The following is a 25,819-nucleotide window of genomic DNA, read 5'->3' on the forward strand; positions in this document are numbered from 1 at the left end:
TCCTCGCTGTCAGCACAGAGCCTGATGTGGGCCTCGAACTCACAAAATGTGAGATCACGACCTGAGCTGAAATCAGGAGTCGACCGCTTAACCGACTGAGCCACCCGGGCGCCCGAGGGGTGACCTTTCTGAGAAGCACGTGACCGTGAAACTACTCTGCTCAAAACTCTTCAGTTGTTCCCCATTGCCCTTAGGATAAAGTCTACACCCTAGCCTGGCATTCAGGGTCTTTTATAACCCCATTCCTTCTCAACATAACCTTCCTATAGAGACGCACCATAGGCAGGTTGTAGTGAACCATTGTGTGTATGCTCCCCCAGCCACCTGGTGAGCACCTTCTCCACCTGACCTGTCTCAGGCCTTCTCTGTGAGGCTTGGGCTTCTGCCTCCACCCTACTCTGCCCACAAGCTGTCTGGTACCCAACCTTCATCCCTGCACCTATAATGTTTTATTACTTGAGTTAGACCTGCATCTTTTTGGAACAGAAGTGGGGCAGAAGCCAGACATCCCAGGCCTGTACACTTTATTGCAGGTGCTTTATGAGAGAAATAAAGAAGGTAGAAAAGGGAGAGATCATGAAGGAGACAAGGGACAGGATCTTAGTGGCGCCAGAGCCATAGTCACAGGGCTGAGTGCTCTCTGCCACCCAGATCTGGATAAAGGTAGTGGCTCTGGGGGGAGGAATTCTAGGGCCTGGGGCCTCAGACTGGAAGCCTGTTAGGCTTGCCAAGGGCTGGGGAGGGGTCAGTTGTCCTTGCTTATTAAGGGAGAAGCTGCAGGACCATGGAGAGGGGAGACCATGGGAGGAGATGGGGCAGTTCTTTGCCCCCGTGTCCCTGATAATGCCTCCCAAAGGCAGACTCCCCATTTTTCTCCACCGCCCTCAAGGGACAAAGCTGGGTGGGAATGGCAGCTAGGGTATAGAAGAGAAAACTTAAAGAAACCTTAGAAAAAAATTGGGCAGGGGAGGGGCAGCTGAGTGTCTTCGTGGCCTTTTACCTCCCCTCCTCCAGCCTCCTTAGTTCCAGACTTTGAGGAAGCTGTCCCAGGAGCCGGTGGCCACAGCCATCCCGTCAGCTGTGACCCCCAGGCAGCTGACCCTGTTGTCGTGGCCAGAGAGGACGCCTGAGAAAGAGGGAGAGGAGTCAGCCTGCTTTGGCAGACAGTTCATGTGCACATGTAGGAATTCTAGGTTAGACTGGCCATGGACTCTGAGCCCCTGGTGGGGACTGAAAGAGGATTGGCCCTAAGGGGCAGGATTTCTCTCAAGGCCAATGTCTGTGGAGGGTGGGCGGGGTACGGGGCAGGGAGGGACAGGAGAAGGCTGGCAGGGTCAGTGTGCTGTGAAAAAAGCCAGGGGCACCTTGATGGGCCCTAGAAAATGGGGAGGTAGCTCTTTAGTCTCATTACTATGTTTCCAAATAAAGAGACTGAGGCCCAGAGAGAAGTGACTTGCCCGAGGGCCCTGAGAGCCTAAGGGACAGAATTCAGATTTGGATCCTGACCCTCTGGCCAGTGTTGTTTTCATTCAGCACGTGGCCTCTCCCAAGAGAAGAAGCCACCCCATCTGATTCAACTTCAGACCAGGGTGGTCCTAGATAAAGCCCCTAGGTTGGGGTCAGGGCCCTCAGGTCACTCTAGACCTCCCTGATGGGGCTTCTTGCAGTTTCCTGAGATTGCCCTTTCCTTCAGTGGATGCCCCTGAAACTGCAGAGGCCCTGGAAATCCAGAAGTGACTGAACATTCAAGGTTCACAGTTCTGGGGTGACACAGAAACTCCTTTCACGGGAAGCAGCTATCTCATTAGGTGGTGGAGAAGGGCCACTAGAGAAGATGGCCCTAGATTGGGAGCCAAGGGGGACTAGATTCTAGGGATAGAGCTCAGAGTCATCCAGGAATTAGGGAACAGTGGTGAGAGGGTCCCAAGGAAGGGAGCTAGTAGGAAGGTCCTTCCAGCTGAGATGGCAGAAGTGTGGGGGGGGGTGGGGGCGGCCCTTACCCACACGCTCGCCCTTCATGGAGTCCCAGATGTTGCAGTTGAAGTCATCATAGCCTGCAAAGAGCAGGCGGCCGCTGAGGGAAAAGGCCACAGATGTGATGCCACAGATGATGCTCTCGTGGGAGTAGGCAGTCAGCTCCTGATCTGCCCGCAGGTCAAACAGGCGGCAGGAGGCGTCGTCTGAGCCTGTGCAGATGGCCTCTCCATTGGGGAAGAACTGAGGGTACAGGTGGCAAGGGGGTCAGGACTCAGACCTGGGCAGCCCGCTACCTCTCCTGCTCTCTCCCTGGCTCCCGCCCTGGTGGCTCCAGAACAGGCTCTTTCCCTCAGCCTCTCTGCCTATCCGTCCCCCAGCGCTCTTCACCGCTGACATTTATCCCACGCCAGCCACATGCCAGCAGCTCCCCTACACCCTTCACCTGCCCCTCACTACAGCGCAGCAGGCAGGCTTTATTTCCACATTGCAGGCGAGAGCCTGAGGCTGAGGGAGGGCGGGCAGCTTGCCCAGGGTCACATGGCTAGAAGGGCGGCGGCTGTCCCAGACTCCAGGCTCCAGGCTGGATCAGAGCGTGGAAGTATGGGGGCCAAGTGCAAATGCATGACCTGAATCTCATCACGATAGAATGTCAGATAAACTCAAACGGACGGAAAGCCTAAAGAAAACTGGTTTGTACTCTTCAAAAATGTCAGTGTCACGAAAGACAAAAGTAGAAAAAAAGTTCCAGTTTAAAGGTAACTGAAAAGATATGGCAAGGAAATGCAATACACATCCCTGGACAGAAACGAAACAAAGCCAAACCGTTGCTATTATTTTTGGGATAACTGGTGAAATTTGAATATAGACGATAGACTATATCGTGTCAATGTTAAATCTGATTTTAAGAAGTATACTGTGGCTACAGAAGAAAATGGCCTTGTTTTTAGGAAACATGCACTGAAGTATTTAAGGGGTAAAGAGTCATGATAATCTGCAACTTGCTCTCAAAAGACAGAGGGGAAAAAACTAATAAAATGTATCTGTAGCCACATCTAGGTGTATGTGTCTGTCTGTCTTTCCATGCTTCCCTCCCTCCCTCTACAGAGAGAGAACGATAGAGCAAATGTGGTAAAATGTTAGCAGTGAATCCCGGTGAAGGGTAGACGGGAACTTTTTTGGTTACTCTGGAAACTTCTGTAAGGTGAACTTATGGCAAAGAGGAAAGTTAAAAAAGAAAGGGGTAGGGAGCTTGGGCCGGGATGAAGGATGCGTGTTGGGTGTGGTGAGGGGTTCCCGGGAGCTGGGGTGCAGAGCGGGGCTCACGCAGATGGCGTTGATGTCCGACTCATGGCCAGTGAATGTCTGCCGACAGGTTCCCTCCCGCACGTCCCAGAGCTTGGCGCTGGCATCACAGGCCCCCGAAATGAAGAGTTTGAAGTCAGGAGAGACGGCCAGACTCATGCAGTCCCCTGTGTGTCCCACAAACACAGTCTTCTGCTGCCCAGTCTCGATGTCCCACAGAGCACTGCCGGAGGAGAGGAAGCTGTCACACTGTCACAGAAAGGCCAGGACAGAGCTGCGCCCCAAGCCCCGGCACCCACGGTGTTCTGTCCTCACCAAGTGGTGTCCCCGGAGCTGGTCACAATGTTGTTGTCGTCCAGGAAGCGGCAGCAAGACAGATAACCTGGGGGTGGTCAAGACAGCGCCCTGGCTGCAGGCCCACAGCACCCTCGTGCTGGGGCTTCCCTGGGCTTCTCGCAACAGGGACTGGAAGAGAGGGTCTCCCACTTACCTGTGTGAGCAGACAGCTCCCGGCTGACCTTGACATTGCCCTCACGGGATTTGAGGCTGTAGATGGAGCACATGTTGTCCAGCCCCCCACATGCCACAAAGTTCCCTGACGGAGCATAGGCACAGGTCATAACCCAGGAGGAGCGCAGGGGGATGGCATGCACCTGTGGGAGGGTGGGCAGAGGCAGGACCTGAGCAGAGCTCCCAGGTGGGGAGGGCAGGGGAGGGTAGGCACAATGAATGCCCCAAAGGAAGGACAGGGGGATGGAGGGGTGGGGGGCAGCTACCTTATTGGTGGTATAGGTGTCCCACACGATCAGCTTCCCGTCTTGCGAGGCACTTACGAGCAGCCTGGGCAGAGAGCACCCCACGTCACCCAAGCCTCTCCTTCCTGCCTCCCCGCCCCCGACCTCTGGGTGCCTCTCAAGTCTCACTTGGAGTCGGTAGCCCAGTGCATGGCATAGATCTTGGCCAGGTGTCCCCTTAATGTCCGCCTTGTCCGCATCTGGACTCTCCCCACGACCTCTAGGCCAGACACCAGCTGTAGAAAAGGGGGCACTAGAAATCAGGGTGAGTAGAATACCTACCTAGATGTCAGTGTCGCAACCACTGATCTGCACAAGTTTCTGTTCTGTGCCAGGCTCTGGGTCAAGCCTCCAGCCTTAGAGAAATAAGTCTCTGCCTTGGAGTGGCTTCAATTGATGTGGGAGAGACCATGCATGGCTAGCGGCACGTCGCTAGGTGTTTGACAAACACCTCTCCAGTGCGGGGTCGGGGAGGAGGAGACAAGAGAGAATGATTTCTGGCATATAAATAGTCCCACCTTGACCAGTTTCAAGCTGCCAGTGTGAAGTCACCAAACACGGACTTGGGAAGAGACACACACATTCGCGGTCCCAAGCCACTGGGAGCTGGGTCCCATACAACACCTACAGCATGGTTATCTCTTTCCCTGGGCACCCAGGGCAGCCCCATGACCCTGAACAGCACCTCCTGAAATTTGTGGTCCTATGTCTCTTAAACTCTATCCAGCTTCTAGACTTAGGCTCAGGCTCGAGTCAGTGGCCTTCACCTGTCATTTACTTGCTTTGGTATCTTGGGCAAGTTACTCGCCCTCTCTGATCCTGTTTCCTCATCTGCAAAATGAGGTTTGTAGCATCAACTCATGGTGTCGTCGTGAAAATTAAACGCAGTTACGTATCTAAGCAACTTAGCCCAGTGTTTGGCTCACGGCAAGTGTTCAGTAAATGTTCCCTCTTACTATTAACATATTTAATCCAATATAAGGTGCCACCAACTCCTAGAAGCACCAGGCATCTAGGTATCACTGAGAAAGAAAACATGTTGCCCATTATAAATGTAAGGCATCATCTATTTTTGGACGCATCTTGATCTCAGAGATGTCACAATGTGAAAAGATGTGCCCTTAGAATTGGTGAAGGACACGATTAGAAAACTAGTAACTGGTCTATAAGGGCTTTGTGATTTGCAAAGCACCGTCCCTCTCCTCATCCTCACCACCCTGTGAGAGCATGTGATCATTCTTGTGTTATGGGTGAGGATAGGGACATCATCTGCATTCTTAGCTTCCAGTAAGGGGCCGGCCCACAGCAGATCTCACTAAATGTTTGTTGAATGAATTAATCAATGTGGTTCCTCATTCTAGGGACACGCTGTACTAAAGCTTGGGCACCAGGGAGCTTCCCTCCCCTCCCCTGCCGTGCCCTCCGGCCCTGCCTTAGCAGGTAGGACAGGAGGTCTCACCTCTGCCAGAGTAATGTCAGCACAGGCTTTCCGGGCATCCTGGGGAGGGGGCGGGTGGAGAAGCAGACATCAGGGGAGCATCAACACAAGGTGAGGGTAGCGGGTGCATGGGCCTCTGAGGTAGGTGGGCTTCGGGGCTCTAGGGTTTGGGGGACATCTCAAATTTGAGATCCACGTTCAGAAAGTCTCTGGCCACTTCCAGGTCAGGGGTCTCTAAGGTGTCACTCAAGAGTAAATCCAGCCCCCTTCCCCCACCCCATCCACACTCCCTCGTGTCCCCGGTTCCATGTTTTCTGGGGTCCCCCTGTGGAAGGGCTCTGGGGTTACGGCAATCTGCTTCTTGAGCTGCTCCGCTTCCTGCCTCAGCTGCTCCATTTCCCCCATGGCTGATAGGTTGAGGGGTAGCTCCGGCTCCTGTCGGGAACAAGGGGTAAGCATGGGGGGGGGTCCCCACCAGGCCACGTTTCTGTCCTCTCCCCCGCACCTGACTCAGGGGCTGGAACCCACTACAAGAAATTGAGAGACGACTGGGTGGCCTGCACCACCGCCCCACCAACCCCTTCATGTTTGGAGCCCTGCACAGCCAAGCCCAGCCCTTCCCGAGCCCTCCCTGCAGCCCCCAGCCCCAGACAGCCGAGCCAGGCCAGCCCCCTCTTACTTGGACTCTGACTGGACCTCTCCCAGGTTTCCAGGCGCTTCCTCACTCCCTCAGCTGCGACGCCAACCCGTCACCTGCCCCGGCTCTGCTGCCAGAGGAGCTGGCCTGGCCTGGCCCCAACTCTGGGGGGGGGGGGGTCAGGGGGAGCACTGACAGAGAAGGGTAGGGCAACGACAACGACGACGTCAGGCAAATGAAATCAGCTGGCAACGGTGTGGGGAGAGGGCAGGAAGGGAGGTGTGCGGCTTCCAGAGAGACTTGGGCCCAGCCTGGGGTGGTGGGTAGGTGGGAACAGGGATGTGGGGCTATAGAGAGGAGCAGTCCCTCACAAGCCCTGGAGGGAAGAGGGGCTGAGGGGTGCTTCCTGGGCCAGTCTCCCTGTAGGCAGAGATAAGAGCATCAGGCCCCATGGGATTAGAGCAAAGCTGTGAGGATTAAAGTTTGGGGTTTGGGAGGGGGGCAGAAGAGCAGAAGCAAGCACAGCTCCAGCCCCCCCACCCCCCACCCCGCCAGGCCCTTGCCCCCACCAACGCTGATGATCGTGGCAGTCAGGGCCTGCCTAGCAACCAGTCCAGGAGCCAGAATAGGAGGGTGAGAGGTGGCTCATCGTCAATGCCCAAGATTTTGACTCTTAGTTCAGAGTTGTGGGGAAGGGGGGGTAAAAGGGTTACGGTGAATATGGGGAGGGTGCAGGCAGGAGCTGAGATTAGAAGGGACTGATCTGGATAATCCTTCTTCTCAACAAACCCCAACCAGCTGCCCCTGGGTCTGATCCTGGGGGGTGGGGAAAGGCACAGGGGATCCAGAGAGGAAGATGGACGGGCCTGTTCCTGCTTTGAGTGGACCAAGGGTGGGAAGCGGGGAGCAACCCCGACCCCGCTCCCATCTGGGGTTTGGCCCACTCCTTGCCCCCATGACTCACGGAGTCCTGCTGGGGCTGTGAAGGCTGGAACCAGAGGGATCAGGCTGCCCTATGTCTCGGTCAAGCTCAGAGAGGGAAGACAGGGCTTAGAGTTGGAGGCCCAAGGAGCAGCTGTCAGGGGTTTAGGTCCATTTGCATGCGGGGAGCAGGTGGCCGAGATTTCCCTGACAAATCACAGGCTTTGAGTGGCCCCGCCTCTGGGAGGCCCAAAGACACCTGTCTCCTCCCAGGCCAGCCACAGCCACTCCCCTCTGCAGACACCAGAGAAACTGTGATACACTCCATCGGGCCCTGGCTGAGGGATCTTCAGCTCTTTATTACAGGCTGGGACAGGGCACTGGGGCTATCCTCCCTCTCATCCTCCACATTGGAAGCAGTCGGGTCCTAACCCTGCCATTTCTTTCCAGGGAGGCATAGTGTCCTCGGTCTGTCCTAGGGCTGGAGGTCCATCAGCCAGGCCTCGTGAGCTCTAGGCTCGTCTGTGCACTGTCCTCTGAGACCAGGGCTGGACAGCCCTCATGATCCCCAAGGGAGTAGGGGTGCAGGGACAGAGAGCTCGCTGTTCTGCTCTCATCACATGGGGGCTTCTCGTGGGTACTGGCATCAAGGTGGCCCTTCACAAGTCAAGTGGCCACCTCCCCAAGGAGCTGGCTCAGTCCCTCACAGCTCCTCTCGGACCCGAGGTGGTTTCCCAACTCTGTCCTGGACCCGCTGAAGCCTGCGGCTGGGGGGTTCTGGGGAAGGGTCTCTGCTTGGCATTTCTTCCTCTTCCTCCTCCTCCTCCTCTTCCTCCTCTGGCTCCTTCAGTAGCTCTTTGGCTTCTGTCCACTCCTAGGGAGTGGGGAGGAGAGTCTGGCCCAATCCCCTGCATCGCCTTGCCCCAAGGACCCTCCCTGGGGCATCTCAGCCCCTGCCCCTCATCCTTCACACACCAGGAGGGCCATCCCTTCCTGCTCCCGCTCCTCCTCACCTGCTCCCTGTGCTCAGGGGCCCAGGTGTGCCACAGTGCCAGGGCGCAGCGCCGTCCCCGCGTCACAGCCCACACACCGTGGGGATTCTCCCCACCGGAGCTGAAGGCCACGAGGCGTCCACAGCGAGGACGAACCTGAGCCTGGGGGGTGAGGGCAGGTTCAGCTCCAGGGATAGGTGCTCTCAGAGAACTTGGCCCCGACTGCCTAGAGCAGGATGGGGGCAGGGGCACAAAATGTTCAGCTCTCCTACCCATCACTTCCCATTCCTGAATTCAGAGCCTATCTTGGGAGAAATGAGAAATCGGCCTCAACCTGAGGAGCACAAGTGCCAGGCCAAGGCTAGAGGAGTTGGGAGCTAAAGAAAAGGGGCCTCCATGGAGGGCCTCCTGCCGGTCCCTTCCCAACCCCTGCCCAACCCTTTGGACCCAGGGTGATGCAATCTGAGGGTGCGAATGCGGTACCAGACTCTGGGTATTGGGGATAAGGATCTTGGGGACATTTGTCCACCTCAAGGAGGCCTTGGATTATCAGTAGCTGGCATTAACGGAGAAGAAGCTAAGTGGGTAAAATGGAGAAATAAATGATGAAAACTCACTGCCCCTCTCCTTCTGCCCAATTCTAGCCCCTGGTGTATGCCTGGAATAGGGTTGGGGGTCCTGTGCTTTACCCACTCTACCTAAGGAGGTGAGGAAAACACTGAAGGCAGGGTGTGGAGGGGCCACTCGAGATCCCCTGAGGAAGGGTAATCAACCTCTAAGAGAGCCCCGAACACAGACCAGTGGTGGAAAGGGCTGGGGAGGCCAGGAAAGGAAAGGGTTAAGGTGGTCCCAGGCCATTTCCCTGCATTTGCCTCTGGGAACCTTCTGTTTTGAATCCTGAGTCCACAGCTGGGCTCCCTGTGACACCCCCACACCCCCTACCCTGCTTACTGTGACCGTGAGGGCGTTAGGCTCTGTGAAGAACAGGTCCCCACCATGGAAGTCATCATTGAGGTAGAGGAGCCCACTGGAAAGGGAAGGAGACAGCAGGCAGTGAGACCCCCAACCCAGGCCCGCCTGCCTGACCCCTGGGGGTGGGGGGCGCCCACCTGTAGTCACGATAGGTGTAGGCCGGGGGCTCCTTCCAGCACTCCCCAGTGTCGGGGTCCAGCACGCAATTGTCTGCGTGCACCGGGTGACTCAGGTCCATGCGCTGCTCTTGCTCTCCTGGGAAGCAAAGGGGCCTGGTGAACACCCCCGGGGCCCATCCACTGCCATCCACACCTACCCTGCGGCTTCGGGGGATCACTGCCGGGCCGAGCAGCCAGGCCCTCACCGGGGCAGGGGAGTCAGAAAACCCACAGAGTGCGGGGGCTGCTGAGGGTGTGCAGTGCCCAACAGGGGCTCGAGGTTGGGGAGGAACAGCTGGGGTCCCTGGCGATTACCTTCTATGGCACTCCGGCACACCAGGTGGGTGAAGGAAAGATGCAGGGGCCGCTCCGGGGAAAAGTAGGCCTGTGTCAACGTCCGGACGCGCTCGCTCACCTCCAGAAGCAGCTTAGCCCCCTGACTGCCCACGGCCCCGGCCCGGGCCAGCTGCAAGCGGAGAGATGAAGGGCGGGAAAGGAGGGGACCATGGAAGGACAGCCTAGACCCAGCCCCTGCCCTACTTCCATTGCTCTCCACCCACGGGTTTGGAGTCTCAGCAACAGGCTCTGTCCATCAGCCCAAACTGCCCCTTCCATTGGCTCTGTGACCATAACCCAGGTCCCTACGTCTCAGAACGCCTACCCCACCCCCAACTCTAGGCAGAGGACTCGGGTACTCTTGGTCTCTGGAGAGCCCTTCCACAGGAGAGGCCCAGGCCCGGGTTCCCAGCCTCCTGCGTACCCTCTTCTCCGGTTCTGGGCTTCAGACAACGGCAGGGGGGCTTCCTCTCACCTGTGCAGCCTTGAGCACTGTGAGCCCCTCAAAGCGTTCATGGGGGGTGTGAGGGGAGCGGCGGCCACGATAGCCGGACCTGGCTCCAGCCTCAGCGGCATCCTATGGAGGGAGAGAGTCGGCTGTGGAGTCACACTCCCTGGGTCCCAGGCTATCTCCCACCTCACTGCCCACAGGGATACAAGACCTTCCTCCAATCCTCCCGCTTCCTGCAAGAAGCTAGAAGCCCCCAAGTTTCTCTGGTGGCCCCCCTCCCTGAGCTGCTGCCCTTCACGCAGAATGACTATCTTCATGTCTGTATTGTCACTCTCTGGTAAAGATATGGAATCCCACTCACGGGGCTTCTATGCCCAGAACGCTGGAGAGCTTCCTACAGTGGGGAAGGGGCCTCTGAGAGGCTAAGGGCTGTTGGGGAAGCAGGGCAGGAAGGGCTTGAGCATTCACTCCTGATGAGCTAATAATACAGGAGTCTCTCCAGAAACAAGGCCCTAGCAGGAGGTTTGATAGTCAGGCAAGGTCCCAACCAGCTCAAGGTGGGGAGACAGCAGGTCTCTGACCTTTTCCCACCTGACACACTCTTGGAGAACGTGAGGACCCTTGATGCTGAGTCCCAATTACCCAACCACCTACGCGAGTCTCATTACCTGGGGGTCTCCCGGTATTTGGATGTCCTTTTCCTGACACCTCTTCTTTTGGTTGCTTTTTGAAACCACTACCTGTAACCCTGCATATAAACTCCATGGTCACCCAAGCCATCTAACCTTCTCTCCTTGTATTTATTCATTCAACAAATTTGTACTGAGTGCTTACTATATGTCAGGCACTGTTCTAGGCACTGAGTACACAACTGTGAACATGAAAAGGTCCCTGCTCTCATGCAGTTCATATATTGAGATAATAAATGAATAAACAAGCCAGATCAATTCAGATGGTGACAAGTGGTATAAAGAAAAAAACGGAGGCATCTATGTGGCCCAGTCGGTTAAGCATCAGCTTTGGCTCAGGTCACAATCTCATAGTTTGTGAGTTCAAGCCCTGTGTTGGGCTCTGTGCTGACAGCTCAGAGCCTGAAGCCTGCTTCCGATTCTGTGACTCTCTCTCTCTGCCCCTCCTCTGTGCATGCTCTGTCTCTCTCTCCCTCAAAAATAAAATAAACATTAAAAAATTTAAAAAAAAAAGAAAGAGGGGCGCCTGGGTGGCGCAGTCGGTTAAGCGTCCGACTTCAGCCAGGTCACGATCTCGCAGTCTGTGAGTTCGAGCCCCGCGTCAGGCTCTGGGCTGATGGCTCGGAGCCTGGAGCCTGTTTCCAATTCTGTGTGTCTCCCTCTCTCTCTGCCCCTTCCCCGTTCATGCTCTGTCTCTCTCTGTCCCAAAAATAAATAAAAAACGTTGAAAAAAAATTAAAAAAAAAAAAAAAAAAAGAAAGAAAAGAAAATTAAAACGGGGTTTCAACCTTGAGAGTACCCAGGCAGTGGTTAGGGGACAGCTAATTGATGAGGTGACATCCAAATTGAAAGCAAATGGTATGAAGGAGCCACTTCAACATGTGAGAGAGAAAATGTTCCAGGCTGCAGAAATAGTAAGTGCAAAGGTCCTGAGGCCTGAATGAATATAGTGTGATGAAGGAACAGAAAGAAAGTCCGATACTTGGGAGTTATCCCTGACTCTATCCTTTAGTCCTGAACTTCTCTATCTTTGACTTTCTAAATATTTTCTCATCTGTCCCCTCTCTCCATTTCCTTGCAATAAAGATCTAACCTAAGGCAGTGGCATGCTTGCATCACCCCAGAAGCCTCTCCCCTTACTTTCCTCGCCCACTGCATTCTCCACAGTGCCACTAGAGGGATCTACCAATTCTGCAGGATGGTGACTCAGGACCCTGCTCCTGCTGAGGGATGGGAACGTAAAAGTCAACCCCTCCTTAAATTCTCCAATAAGCTGTCCACCACCTACAAACTCCCTGGTAGGGTACAGGAGGCCCTTCGCCATCTCTTCTGTACCTCCACCTTTGGGTTCTCTCCCCTGGACCTCTTCTGGATGATCCACAGCCTGAATGATAATAGCGATAATACATAATAGATAGATAATAGACAATGGCTAACCCTAAGCACTTTTTATATTCTTCTAACACCTTTACCAAGTACTACCTCACAACAACCCTAAAAGAACCACTGCCTTTATCCCTGTTTTACAGCTCAAGAAACTAGGCTCAGAGACATTAAAATACACCACGTGAGCTCACCCAGGTAATCACTGTCCCATGCTCTTAACTCCCGTGCTCTACTGCACTTGCCAGAGTACCCCCTGTCCTTCTCCCTTCCAGCCTGGCTTTCTTCCCCTTCTCTGCTTGTTAACTCATCCTTAAGACTGAGCTCAAATGCCAGCCCACCTCCCTCCACCCAGTAAGCCTTCTGTGACTTTGCATTTTGGTGCTTCTGTTTGGATGGGTACATGTAGCAAACTTACCCCTCACTCTAATTATGTGTCTCTGTGTCTGATTCTTTCTCTATGCAGTGAGGTCCTGAAGGCAGGTCTACGTTCATCTACCTCCCCCTGTAACCCAGTAGTTCTGAGTGCACAGCAGATACTCAGTGAGTGTGTGTGGAAGGCACACTGAGACTCAACCTGGTGAATATGGATCATTCAACCCAAACGAGCAGGAGATACAATGGATGGAAGAAGACGCCTGTGCGTCTGCTAAGCTATCAGCCAAGCCGATAATTAAACTCTCGGCTAATCAAGGAATCCTCGCCCGCACACTCACCCTTTTTTATCCCTTCATGGTTTTTGTTTTGTTCTTCCTATCAATTTCTAGCAAAATTCCTTTGTAAAGAGTGTCCACCCACCCCACCTCAGCTAAGAGGAAGGGAACTTGTCCACAGCGGTGAGGTAGTGGCAGGCGCAGGGCCCCTGGAGAACCAGAGATGGCAGAACAGGGGGCAGGCTGGGTGTGCTGAGCCTGAGGTCCCTAACTAGCCAACAGTGCCTATTCAGATGTCTTCTTACCTTGGCCAGCTGCAGCAGCAGCCCACACTCAGCTGGGGTGAGCAGCCCGTCCAACACGGCCCGTTCTGACCCATTCAGCTGTCTTGCATCCTGGGTCAGGGTGACTCCCTCCAGGAGGAGGACATCTGCAGGGGAAGGAACAGGACAGAGAGTGTTGAGTGCCCCCTGGGGGCAGACCCAGCAGTAGCTGGCGGCCCCAGGGCCCTCTCAGCTCCTGCTTCCTGCTCTCCTGGGAACTTACCCTTCCAGTGGGTCAAGGGCTTTGGCTGTGGCGGCTCATGGTCCCAAGGCCTCTTCTCTTGATCCTCTCTCAGGGGTGAGAGACATACTCAGTGGATGCACAGGCCAGTCCAGACCTTCCAGGACCCCTCCCTCACCTTCCAGCTCAGGCCAGGCCACTCCCACCACAGGGCATCTCCTACCTGAGCTTTTCTCTAAGTGCCTCTGGGATGACAGCTGCTGGGGTCCAGGAATCCTGGGACAGTCAGGAAAAGCACCATCACCCACCACATCCAGCCTGAACCCCTGACATTAGACTCTGAACTTTCAGAGAGGAAGGTAGAGGTGAGAAAAGCCCCAGACTCATTGTCAGGAGCCCTGGGTGCTGGGCCAAACTCTGTAACAACAACAACAACTGCTTACATAGAACTATTTGTCAGGTGCTGTTCTAACAACTTTATACACAAAAGTGGACTACGTGAAACTTTATTGTTTAATGTCCACAATAGTCTTATGAAACACCTTTTATTAAAAAAAATTTTTTTTAACATTTATTCGTTTTTGAGAGAGCGAGAGAGAGAGAGAGAGAGAGAGAGAGAGAGACAAAACATGAACAGGGGAGGGGCAGAGAGAGAGGGAGACACAGAATCCGAAGCAGGCTCCAGGCTCTAAGCTGTCAGCAGAGCCCGACACAGGGCCCAAACTCACAAACCGTGAGATCATGACCCAAGCCGAAGTCAGATGCTCAACCGACTGAGCCACCCAGGTGCTCCAGTCTTATGAAACACCTTGTCTTAATGTGCCCATTTTACAGTTGAAGACTCTAAGGAGTGTCTAGGTGGCTCAGCCAGTTAAGTGTCCCGACTCCTGATTTCAGCTCAGGTCATGATCTCACGGTTCTTGAGTTTGAGCCCCACACTGGGCTCTGCACTGACAGTGTGGAGCCTGTTTGGGATTCTCTCTGCCCCTCCCCTGCTCATGGGCTCTCTTTCTCTCTCTCTCTCTCTGTCTGTCTCCCTGTCTCTCTCAAAATAAATAATAAAACTTAAAAAAAAAAAAAAAAAGACAGGGGCACCTGGGTGGCTCAGTCAGTTGAGTGTCCAACTTCAGCTCAGGCCATGATCTTGAGGTTCGTGGGTTTGAGCCCCGCGTCAGGCTCTGTGCTGACAGATCAGAGCCTGGAGCTTGCTTTGGATTCTGTGTCTCCCTCTCTCTCTGCCCCTCCCCTGCTCATGCCCTGTGTCTGTCTCTCTGTCTCTCTCTCAAAAATAAACAAACATTAAAAAAAAAAAAAAGACTCTAAGACACAGAGAAGTAGAGTGACATGCCCAAGATCACACAGCTAGTTGGTGACAGAGTTGAGACTCAAACTAGCTTTAGAGGGGCACCTAGTGGCTCAGTCAGTAAAGCATGTGACTCTTGATCTTGGGGTCCTGAGGTCCAGCCCCATGTTGGGTGTGGAGCCTTCTTAAAATCCATCCATCCATACATACATACTAAACTAGCTTTAGAGGCTATGCTTTGAACCAGAGGATCTCAAACAAGGAGATTTTGCCCCACAGGGGACATTTGGCAATGTCTGGAAACATTTTTGATGGTCATGACTCAGAGAGTGCTATTGACATCTATTGGGTAGAGGCCAGGGGAGCTGCTGAACATTCTACAATGCCTAGGAAAGCCCCCTTCTGCTCCCCTACAAAGAATTATCAAGTCAAAAAAGTCAATGGTGCCAAGAAGGTTGAGAAAACCTGCTTTATGCTGTCATCCTAGCAATGAACAAAACTCTGCCCTTTCGTTTCCTCGTATGACTACAATAAAAAGAACAGTAACGAAAGCAGCAGCAACAGAACTTTCTCTAATTTCTAGCAAGTGCTATGGTTTCAAGAGTCCCATGAGACAGGTGTGATGTTCCCATTTTACAGGTAAGGAAATTGAGGCTGAGGCGAGTGAGGGTCCAGAGCTTGTTTATGGCAGAGAAGAGACCAACACCTAGGCCTGCATGACCCCAAAGCTGCCCTCTGCTACAGGTACCTGCCTCTGTCCCTGAAAAACTGGGAATGCAGACTCCTCTCCAAGCCTCCCAAGGAGGGTGGGAAACAAATGGAGGGCATCACTGTTCTCCTCCTCCTGGGGGCGCACTGAAGGGTAGGATGGAGAGAAGGGGAGATACTCACAGGATCCTTGAAGCTGGTCCCCAGGTGCTCCATGGCGTAGTAGAGCTGTCTCTTCTCCCCCAAGGATCGAAGGATGAATTGCCGGATGTCCTGAGGCAGGGTGGGCAGCAAGGAGAAGGGGGTGAGACAAGGAGAGTGGGGCAGGGAAGTTAAGGCTGGAGGATGGTGGGGGGGAGGAGTGTGTGTGTGTGCACGCATCTGTGTGCGCGCACAGGAGGACACATAAGGCAGGGGCAAGGAGTGGTGAAGTTCAGGGAAGGGGGGTGGCTGGCACATGGACTCGGGAAGGAGAGTCTGAAGTGGGGAGCAGGGAGCGGAGACAAGTCCGATGCGGATCTGGGGTTGCCTGTAGTGGACCAGATGGGGAGACAGAGTCCGGGTGACTCCGCAGGTATATTTGATTTTGGGTTACCTCACAGAGTAAAGATGGAGCAGGGGGTTACCTCTCTTGGCCCAAGGCCAGGTCTCGGCTCTCCCAGCTGGGCCTGATACTGGTTCAGAGCCTTCTTGGCAGCCTCATCTTCCGGGTAGAAGAGCAGGACACTCAGGACATTTTCCATAGCCTGGGACAGATTCCCCACTGGAGACAGAGCAAGAGGGTGGGGGCGGGGCCCAGAGACTGAGAAGGGCAGTGATCCCTGGGCAGAGGCAGAGAAGATGGGGAGACAGAGGCCGAGCCAGAGAAGGTGGTCTCCCAATGCCAAACAACTCCAGAGCTCCCATTCCCCCTGGCAGACACACTCATCCATTGCTTCTTTCCAAAGCTTACTCAAACATACCTGAGCTGTACAGGCAGAGTTCAAAGGGGAGGAAGAGAGGAGAGATTAAAGGAAGGTGAGAAGCAGCAAGGGCAGAAGGAGCCCTGTGACCCATCTCCCGAGCTTTCCACAACGGCGCCAAAGGAGAGCAAACGAGAGTTCTCCTGAAGTGATGGTCCCCACGGAGCCCTGACCGACTAGAGATCCAGAGACAGATGGGAGGGATGCAGAGATGGGGCTCAGGATACCATCAGAGGCAAACCTTCACTTCCCCTGTTTCCAACCCCAGTCACCCTTCCCCAACTGACCCTGAGCATGGGCCTCGTGCAGCCGCCTCAGCTGGCTGGGAAGGAAGTCAGGGACAGGGAAGCTGCGGCCAGGACGTGTGGCTGCGTCCCCCACACAGCGCTGCCGGCACTGTAGGACCCGAATCCAGTGCCCTGCAGAGGACACAGGTGAACCATTCAGCTTGTGATGCCTCTCTCCGTGGCACCACGAACCCCCAGCTCCTTACCTGCAATGGTCTCATAGAGGCCCCCCTGGCCTCCAGTCCCTTCCTCCTCCTCTTCCTCCCTTTGCTGCTCCTCAGGCCCCTCGCAGCCAGCCCGGCAGCTCTCCACCTGGGCCAGGCTCTCCTGCAGGGCCTCCTCTAGCCGGGGCAGTGCCAGTCCTGCTTCCTGACGCCCCAGTAGCTCCAGGCCATCGTCATAGGCTGCCTGTAGGGGAGGGGGGTGGGCAGTCACTCGAGATCCTGGGGGCAGGGTGCCAAACAAGATTGGGGGGTAGAAAGAAGGGGCAGGGCGTTGGTCTCATTTGGGGCATGGACTCCAGACCCCACTTCACCTTGGGGAATATAGGGTGGGTCTCAGGATCGGAATGGTAGAACACGGGACTTGAGTGATCCTCAGGAAGAAAGCTAAGTCCCAGAGAGGGACTCTCCATCCAGGGTACTGAGGACACGCATCTCCTGACATCTGAGCTACACAGGTCAGAGCCCAGTGAGTCCTATGGACCTAGCCAGTCAAAGAGTCTCACCCAGTATGGGGGAGTCTCCAGGTCCCGGAAGCTCTGGGGCCGCACCCTAGACATACGTCTGTACTTGGCCATGTCCTCCCGCATCTGGAGGTGTGTTGGGTTTGCTACAAAGAAGGTGTGTGCTGCGGCGGCTGCCAGGTCCAGCTTCTTCAGCTGAGAAGTGGGAAGGATGAGGAAGTTAGTGCCCTCAGGTATTGGTGTCAGACCTCTCTCTCTGCCCCTTCACTGGCCTTCCCATTCCACACGCACAGCAGGAACTGCCCCGAGACCATCTGGAAGACTTGTCCATCTCTCAACCTCCAGACCCCCTAGAAACCAGTATTCTGGGGGAAGTTCAGGAGTCTGGTTGCTAAGGAAAGAGGGGTTTCAAGACTTTGGAGCGGGTGCGATATGGGCAGAGGGACCTCGGGGCCTCAGTTTGGGAGATAAGGTGCAAGTGATGGCTAAGTGCGGTAGGGAAGTGGGGGAGACCTGAGCGGCCAGTAAAACCCGCAGGTCTCTAGGACCCTGAGCTGAGGTGTGTGGGACCAGCGCCCCCCTCTCCCCAGCCACGTAGGCATTAGCTACTGAACTAGTAGCTGCGGCCCGCCCCCCAGACGTCCGGCCTCACCGCTCCTCAGCTTTGCCCCTGCCAGGCAAAGGCTCACACTCAACGCACCCCCCCCCCCCCCGCCAATACTTCCAGTCCAACGGTGGGGTTTCCCCCCATCCCCTCCGCTTCGCTCCTAGGAAGAGGCTGCTATCATCCCACGTAGGTCTCAGGAAGACCTAACATTTCAGGCCCGTTCCCTCCGTCTCCGATCTATTTCCTCCCTCTCTCAGGAACCCACCCAGCCCCGCTCCAACTTTGCTCCCACTCTCCCTTAGGCTGTCCCTCGGCGACCGCAACAGGTACTTGACGTGGTTTTCATGGGACCTGCTCAAAAGGAGAGGTCCGTTGACCGCCCTCCCCCCCCCCCCCCCCCAGCCCCACCCGGAGTCCCGGGCGCCGGCTTTCCGCCCTCTCCTGGCGAGCTCCAAGTAGCAGCGCAGCGCGGGTCGGGGCAGGACCCCGGAAAGGGCCCGGGCGGCTCCCGCACCTGGTAGTAGGCCCTCTGGAGGTAGTTGTAGGGCTCCCGGCGGCGGAAGGCGTCCCGGAGCGCGCTCCCCACGCGGAGCCGCGCCGCGCCCCCGGGGCCCAGCCTCTGCACCCCGCACTGGGTCAGGCACTCGGCCCGTCGGAGCGCGGCGCGAAGCAGCAGCCGCTCCCAGGCCCCCTGCGCCGGGCCGGGCCCGGAGTCCGGGGCGTCGAGCAGCACGGCGGGGAGTGCGGCCCCCGGTTCGGCCGCACAGCGCGCCCCGCAGTCCCGCCGCGCGCGGCCCAGGGCCGCCTGGCTCCGCAGCGCCTCCCGCAGCAGCGCCACGGCCGGCGCCCAAGCCCCGGCCGCGTAGGCGCGCAGCCCGTCCGCGTAGAGCAAGTCCGGGGCCTGGGGGGGCGCACCCGGGGACAGCCGGGCCAGGCCTGGGGGCTCGGGGGACCCCGGCGGAGGCAGCAGCAGCAGTAGCAGCAGCAACCGGAGGAGCCGGAGCATGGTGCCGGAGGCGCCGGCCGGCTGCCGAAGCGGAATGCGGGAGCCCAGAGGGAGAGAGAGGATAGGGGGATGGGAGAGGGAGGGGAAAGGAAGGAGAGAGGGAGAGGAGGGAGGAGAGGAAGAGAGAAGGAATGAGCGGGGCCAAGGAGTGCTGATGGAGCCCAGATTCAACCCATATTGGCCACTATGAGAGCCAGAGAAGTCAGGAAGCCTGGCAGCGAGTGGAGAAAGCAGTCTTTAAGACGAAGGGTAGTGTGGGAGGCCGAGAAACAGGCGGGCCGTGAAGAGCAGATGGCAAAGGGCTGGAACTGGAGCGGGACCGGTGCTTTGGAAAACAGCATGGGGAGCCTGTTAGGACCCTCGACTCCAACTGAGGCCCATGGGGTGAATGTAGCTACCGCAGCTGTGTTCCCCTCCACTCTGTGCCCCGCCCACCCCCGCCCACACACTGTTGAGTCCAGGACGAGGAGTGTGGAAGCCTCCCATACACCTACCCACACACACTTTTGGAAAAAGACCTTTAAAATGCAACATGGGATGCAGGCCTGTGATACCAAGTCAGGCCCAAATCCTTTCCTGCCCAGAAAGTGAGGCCTTAGGTGGATCTGGGGGAAGGAGGAGAGCTGGAGCATGGCAGATGGAATCACACCCTGAAACCACCTTCCACCAATCTGAACAAAGATCCTTCATGCCCCAAACCAACACACTCAAGTGTCCCCCCATGCCCATGCCCAGCACAAGATGCTCTCATATGCCCGTCCCTGTGGATGTCTTCATGTTTGAGTTTGTCCTTCTCCGGGTGTATTTCTGTGCCTCTGTCCACAGCCCCTGCTCTATTTTGTCCTCGCTGAGCCATTCCACCGCCCAGCCTCCAATCATATCCTTTACCACTCTAGTACAATGGACACCAAGGTTTCCATGGCAACACTTCAGGCTTTAATACAATTTGCTAAGGATGATGGAAGGTGAGTAGGACATCTCTGGTCATCGAGATAGGAGACAGCGGGGGCTCCGGGCCCCAGATCCAGCGCCCATCTCCCCGGAGTCTGGAGGCAGCTGCCCTAGGCTCAGGGCCAGAACAGGTGATACTCACTCAGGGCCCCTCATCTGAGTCCTGCAGGCCCACTTGGGCTCACAGCGTCAGTTGGGGGAAAATGGGATTACCTGGGCCCCAGGATCCTCCCCAAGGTCTTGCACTCCCCTCACCTCCTGTCAGGGAGCAGCGTCTCCCTGCACTTAAGCCCAAAGGAAGTCCAGCGGCTCTGCTGTCAGGGGACCCAAGGGAAAGCCTGCGGGGTGAGAGGCCCAGGGGCCTGGGCCGGCGAGGAGAGGGCCCCGGCGAAGCAGTTGGAGAAGGCAGAGGTGTCTCATCAATGAAGGTGGTGATCTCTTCCCGGAAGAAGCCAGGACCCCGTGGGGGTCCCCCACCTGACCCCAACATCCCACCCTCCAGGAACTGGCGAAGGCTGGCCAGCCCCCCACCTTCAGCTTCCTCCTCATCCTCCTCATCCTCCAGCCTTTGTCTTCGTCCCAGGTACTCAGGAGGGCCCCCCAGGGCTCGGCTCTGGGCTGGGAGGACCCGGATGTCATCAGAAGATGACCACTTATGTAGGATGGAGCCTGGTGCCCGAGGTGTAGAGAAGATGTTGGTCTCATCATGGGACAGACGGCGGGACAGGGGGACCTGGGGAGAGGAGCAAGTAGACCCAGAGGGGCTATAGGGACAAAGGGGGTAAAGGCAGGAACCTAAGTGGGGATGCTGCAAGATGGCTTCACCCCCTTAAACTTTTGCAAAACATCCTCTGGGGGCTGCTGGGTGGCTCAGTCGGTTAAGCGTTAGACTCTTGATTTCAGCTCAGGTCATGATCCCCGGGTTTGTGAGTTGGAGCCACGTATCCGGCTCTGCGCTGACAGTGTGCAGTCTACTTGGGATTTGGGGATTCTCTCTCTCCCTGTCTCTCTGCCCCTCCCCTGCTCTCTCTCAAAAATAAACTTAAAAAAAAAAAAAATCCTCTGACGGGCAAACCTGGTTCTGAGAGGTCTGAAGGGAAGCCTCTCTTGCCACACTTTTCTTTCACCTACCCCTTAGGTGCCCTGCAGGCCAGGGCTAGGGAATGGGGAGTCAGGATGGCTCTCAGAGACTGGACACAAGAAGAACGGGGATACCCAGAATAGGAGGTTCATTCCCTAGTCCCATACCTGTAAGTAGTGGACCCTCTCAAGAGGGGGAAACAGCATGTGCCTTCCAGGCAACAGCTTCACCTGGGTGGGGTCCCTGCCCCCTGGTCCTGTGGCACCATTAGCATCAAAACGAACTTTGCACACTCGGCCATCTGCATAGTCATCACAGCCGCCATCTAGGAGAGAAAAGGGGCAGAGTGGTTACAGGCAGGGAATACCCACTCCCCTCCTCTCACCCCCTTAAAACTTCCTGCACCCTTTTTAAGCTCCCCAGAGAATCCTTCTGTTCACACTAGTCTGTAAGCTCCAAGAGGAAAAGCAGGAGCGTCTAACATCTGTTGCATTCAGTGCTTAGTCCCTAGTGCTTCATACATACAGACGTATTTATTGAAACAGTTACAAGCCCACCCCCAACAACTGTCCCTGTAGCTGGGGGTGTGTCTCAGGGAGGCTAACCTCCCCTTAATTCCACAGCCTTCCTTTATGGTTGTGTTAGGACTCTGGCCTGTTTCTCAGGCACTCTTCCTGGAGAGTGGAAGCAAAGCTGGGTAGTGTGGGCTTCCAGGGGGGAACCGACGCCCAGTGGAGGGAGCTCCCAATACATCGGGTTGCGTGATTAGGGAAAAGGGAGCCTGGAGTCAGCCCAAGGGTGGCGCGGGTTCCGTCCAGCAGGGGGCACTCAAGGACAGCCCATCCCCACACGGAGAAGGGCTGGTAGAAATGGGTAGAAGAGGGAGTCCAAGCCCCCGGGAAAGCCAAAGCCCGGTCCCTCCTCTGACCGTCGTCGCCATCCTCCTCCGACATGATGGCCACGCACTGCTCCCACACAGTGCGCACGTCGGCACGGTAGCGCTCGCAGGACCAGATGAAGGAGGGCAGCAGCAGCGTCTGCGCCATGGAGCACCACAGCACAGCCAGCACCATCCACGGCGGAGCCGAGTCCGACTTAAGGGAGAAGAAGCTCACCACCTAGCGGGAGGATGGGGAATGGCGCGGGGTCACGACCCAGAGCTCAGAGGTCCCACTTGACCCCAGATCCAATATCCTAGTGCAGTGGGTGGACAGGAAGGAAAGGATGGCCCGGTTCACAGAGGATCGTGACAGAGGCAAAGTTGGAGGTGGAATGGGATGAACAGAGGGGAAGGAACTGATTCAGAGGAAGATCAGGGGCAAGTAGTGAAGATAAAGCCCCCGAGGGGTTGGGGGAGAAGCAGAGGTGGTAGAGAATACTTGAACACAGAGAGAAATTCAGGAAGGGGGACTAGATGGGGATGCAAAATGCTGGGGTGGTGGGTGAGCTCTCTGGGGTTTCCACCCAGAGTGCTGAGAGGCCCTGTGGTAACCGCAGAGTGGCAGGGAATGGAGAATGGAGGTCCAGGGGCTGAAGCAGGGAGACACAGGGTACCTGGTGGAGCTGGAAGATAGGTGGAGGCAGTAAAGGACGGATGACAGGGTTGAGCAGCAGCAACTGGGAAACAGATGATGAGGCTGGGGGTGACGGGAACCAGGAGACGGATGATAGAGGTGGGGAGCTCACAAATGTAGCAGGGGTGGGCAGAAAAGAGGAAGGTGGACGGCGGAGCTGCTGTATGGCTGATGACTTCGAGGTCAGGTGGTTGTGCTGGGGCCTGGATATTAAGGATAGCAGGTGGGGGACCCCAATCTCACCAAGATGGGCACCCCTGTGAGTGAGTCATAGAGAAAGACGATGGCGCTGACCAAGTTGGTGACCTGCAGGGATGTCTTGGCCGACTCAGAGCCGTCCAGCGAGGACCGCCGCTTGCCTCTGGCATCCTCCACCACAATGGCTGGCACCTCAAAAGCTGGCCGGGTACCCAAACCCCCTGGCCCACCCCCCTTGGCCCCACCCCCAACCCCCGCTCTCCGGGCCAGCCGAGCCCTCCGGGGCCGGGCCCACAACGTCTGGTAGAAGGTGATGGCCACACAGACCAGCCCCATGACAATGCCCCCAAGGAGCAAGAGGCTGAAGCAGACGCCAAAGCCCAGGCCAATCTTGGAGACTATGAACTGGCAGCCACGGGCGTAGTACCGCTCGCCATTGTTGTGCCAGCCAATGGAGGGCAGCGTGGAGAGGATGAAGCTGACCATCCAGATGCCCATGACAGCATGCAGCGCCTGCTTCTTGGCGTTGCTGAGGCGGTAGTTGACGGGCCAGCGCACCATCCACATGCGATGATAGGAGAGCGAGGCGACTGTGAAGCAGGTGGCCAGGGCCAGTGTGTAGTAGGTGGACACAAAGACCTTGCAGATGCTCTCGTTCCAGTCATAGTCAGAAGAAGCCTGCCGCCGTAGCTGCACCACGGCGAAGGTGGTGAGGGGCACAGCCGCCATGAGTATGTGTGTGCCCGCCAGGAAGCAGAGCAGTAACTCCAGCGGCTTGTGCTTTTGCTGCTTGGCCGAGATGCTGAGGATGATCCAGGCATTGGCCAGCAGTGCCAGGAGCCCACAGGCCAGCCAGGACAATGCGTTTGAGCGCAGGGAGGCCTCCTCTGCCCCTGCCCCGCCCCGAGCCATCCTATCCTCGGTCCCCCCACCCCCCCTTGAACTCCTGGGGGTGGGGGCTAGGTCTCACCCTGGAGCGCCACTCACACACACACCCATTATGTGTACAATCCTTGCCCTGTAGTGAAGCAGGCCACGGCTAGGCCTACCTTCCTGCTCAGCATTGCATGACCGACCCAGCTAAAGTCAGGTGTGGAGGGCAGGGGAGGAGACTGAGGGTCAGCAGAGGTGATCCTCAGCCTCCATACCGGGTGGGGCCCTTCCTGAAGTATCCCTATAATTGAGGGGAAGGGGGAGGGGGAGGAGGAGCGGGAGGAGCAAGCTGACTGCTTTCCCAACTACGAGGCTGGCTGAGGAGCTCTGGTCCCCATGCCGGGACTTCCAGTTCTCTTCTTCCTCTGGTTCTTGACCAGCCTGGGATCTTCTGGGCACCCCAAAGGGTGTGGGGGTAAGGTTCAGCCACCTGGACAAACTGCAAAGGAGAAACGACATGTGGTGGGGGGAGGGCAAAGGTAGGGCTTGGGCTGGTCTCCAGCTGACTTCCTGTGCCCCCTTCTCTGGAAAGGATACGCAAACAACCTATTACTAGGGGTCATAGGGTCATTCAGAACATTCTCCTGCCTTAAACCAGATGGCCAATCACATAGCCCACACAGGTAAGAGCCCTGCTTTCCAGACCTTCAGGGAAAGAAGATATTCTGACCTCCTGTCTCCTACCCTTTTTCAGCCCTTTTTCCTCCCTCTGTCATTCCCTGGTCCCTTCTTCTTATATCCTCTGCTCAGTAGTATTCAATCCCTATCTTCATGTCCCTGAATCTCTCTTCAGGGCTACTGATGGCAGATACATGACTTGTTTCTTCTTGAGGGTTCATGGTAAACTGGGATATGTGTGCTAATACAGCTCCTCCCCGATGCTCCAGCTCCTGGGCCCAGGGCTCTTGGTGCTCAGCCCCATTTCCCCCAAGCCTGCATGATCCCCCTCTAGCTCACTAGGGACCTGGGAAGACGGGAGAAAGGAAGCCAGGGACCGAGGGGGGGGGGGGGGGGGGCTAGGGAACCCGAAGGCGGGGAAACCGCTGACATCAGAAGCATCCAGAAATGGAAAGATGGGGAACTAGGGGGAAGGAGGAGAGTTTGAGCAGAAGAGAAAGAAGGGGCAAAGTGATAGTATCTGAAAATAGAAGGAAACCCTTCACAAGAAGGCTTATGAGGGAAGAGGGGTTGCATGGAACGAGGGAGCAGGAAATAGGAAAAAGCCCAATGTTGAATAAGGTGCAGCATCCCACTGGTAGACCTCCACTCTTTCCTCCCATGCCCCAGCCTCAGTTTCCGTCTGATGGGAAGGAGGATAGTCCTGAATTTCCTGAAGCTGAGCTTCAGTGAGCCCTTGGGAGGGGACTAAGAGGAAATCAAATGAAACCCTGAACAGAGTGGAGGCAAGAAGGATGAGCTAATGGCTTTGGGGGCAAATAGGGGTAAAAATGGGGCACAGAAGTGAGAGGGTCTACTTCCTGTGGAAGAATCTCAGATCCTAGCCCTCCCTGAGAGGTCCCAGTCCGCCCCCCACCTTTGTTCCCTCCGGAGCCCAGTATACCCTAGTTGCCATGGCAATGGCCAGCCAGAGGGAGGTGGAAGGAATTGGTCAGAAGCGCTCCCCCCCCCCCACTACTCTCCCCTACAGCCTGGCACCCCTTCCCACCTACCCTCACCCAGGCCCAGAGGGTGGGTTTAGGAAAAAAGAGATGGGGAGTCAGAGAGGGAGGGAGGGAGGGAGGGAGGAAGGATGTGAAGGACAGAGAGGAGGTGAAGGACAGAGAAAGATCAGAGGAAGGTGGGAGGGAGGATCTGGGGGACTCCACCGCTGTCAGGGGTCCCTCGCCCTTCGGGGTGAAGGGGTAAGGTCAGGCGACTCCTCCCTCCTGCCACCCACCGTGTTCTCCAGGGCAGTGACAGCAGGTGGCTGGGGAGGAGGGGCCGGCGGGAGGGGAGAGAAGGCGGCTGGGGTAAGGAGAGGAGGGGGCCGCGGGGGACAGGGCAGGGGTCGTCTTACCTCTGGCTGCGCCCGGCACTGCCATGGAGACCGCACTCCCGACGCGGCTCGCCCGGGCTCCCGCCGCCCGCCGGCTCCAGCTCGCCCGCCCTCCTCCTTCCCTCCCTCCTTCCCTCCGGGCCTCCCTCCCCCTCCTCGGTCCCAGCCTCCCGGGCTCGGTCCGCCGCTCACTCAGTCTCTGCCCCCCCCAGATCTGTCCAAGCCCCTCTCTCCCGGAGGCATGCCGCCCGTGAGCCCCGGGTCCGGGTCCGGCAGGGAAGCGGCTCGGGGGGCGCGGGGGCGAGTGCGGGGCGGGGAACT

General features: G+C 56.6%; 4 protein-coding genes across 4 annotated transcripts in view; 1 reads left to right on the forward strand and 3 right to left on the reverse strand.

Annotated features, from left to right (window-relative positions):
- Positions 1-25,752, forward strand: part of PHB2 (prohibitin 2) — a 127,674-nt gene extending 101,922 nt beyond the window's left edge. The window contains exons 9-10 of the mRNA XM_058682258.1: positions 25,411-25,425; positions 25,665-25,752. Of these exons, the coding sequence (XP_058538241.1) occupies positions 25,411-25,425; positions 25,665-25,752 (103 nt within the window). The remainder of the gene's footprint in view (positions 1-25,410; positions 25,426-25,664) is intronic.
- On the reverse strand, positions 508-6,646 carry GNB3 (G protein subunit beta 3). Its single transcript, XM_058743855.1, has 10 exons — positions 6,191-6,646; positions 5,860-5,946; positions 5,533-5,571; positions 4,203-4,309; positions 4,056-4,119; positions 3,770-3,932; positions 3,595-3,661; positions 3,301-3,502; positions 2,001-2,217; positions 508-1,126 (listed from the first exon to the last, which is right to left on the reverse strand). The coding sequence occupies exons 2-10, from the start codon at positions 5,914-5,916 to the stop codon at positions 1,020-1,022; spliced, it is 1,023 nt and encodes a 340-aa protein (XP_058599838.1). The 5' UTR covers positions 5,917-5,946; positions 6,191-6,646; the 3' UTR covers positions 508-1,019.
- Positions 7,409-19,095, reverse strand: P3H3 (prolyl 3-hydroxylase 3). Its single transcript, XM_058743843.1, has 15 exons — positions 18,274-19,095; positions 17,195-17,347; positions 16,674-16,875; positions 16,468-16,599; positions 15,845-15,981; positions 15,402-15,491; positions 13,431-13,483; positions 13,250-13,317; positions 13,009-13,133; positions 10,003-10,104; positions 9,507-9,657; positions 9,171-9,288; positions 9,013-9,088; positions 8,083-8,223; positions 7,409-7,943 (listed from the first exon to the last, which is right to left on the reverse strand). Exons 1-15 carry the CDS (start codon positions 18,763-18,765, stop codon positions 7,773-7,775), a joined length of 2,211 nt encoding a protein of 736 aa, XP_058599826.1. The 5' UTR covers positions 18,766-19,095; the 3' UTR covers positions 7,409-7,772.
- Positions 19,679-25,652, reverse strand: GPR162 (G protein-coupled receptor 162). Its single transcript, XM_058743846.1, has 5 exons — positions 25,520-25,652; positions 22,615-23,941; positions 21,726-21,915; positions 20,965-21,122; positions 19,679-20,449 (listed from the first exon to the last, which is right to left on the reverse strand). The coding sequence occupies exons 2-5, from the start codon at positions 23,479-23,481 to the stop codon at positions 19,898-19,900; spliced, it is 1,767 nt and encodes a 588-aa protein (XP_058599829.1). The 5' UTR covers positions 23,482-23,941; positions 25,520-25,652; the 3' UTR covers positions 19,679-19,897.
- Positions 25,753-25,819: the final 67 nt, after the last annotated feature.

Source organism: Neofelis nebulosa, chromosome 8 (assembly GCF_028018385.1).
Source record: "Neofelis nebulosa isolate mNeoNeb1 chromosome 8, mNeoNeb1.pri, whole genome shotgun sequence".
Taxonomy (NCBI): Eukaryota; Metazoa; Chordata; class Mammalia; order Carnivora; family Felidae; genus Neofelis; species Neofelis nebulosa.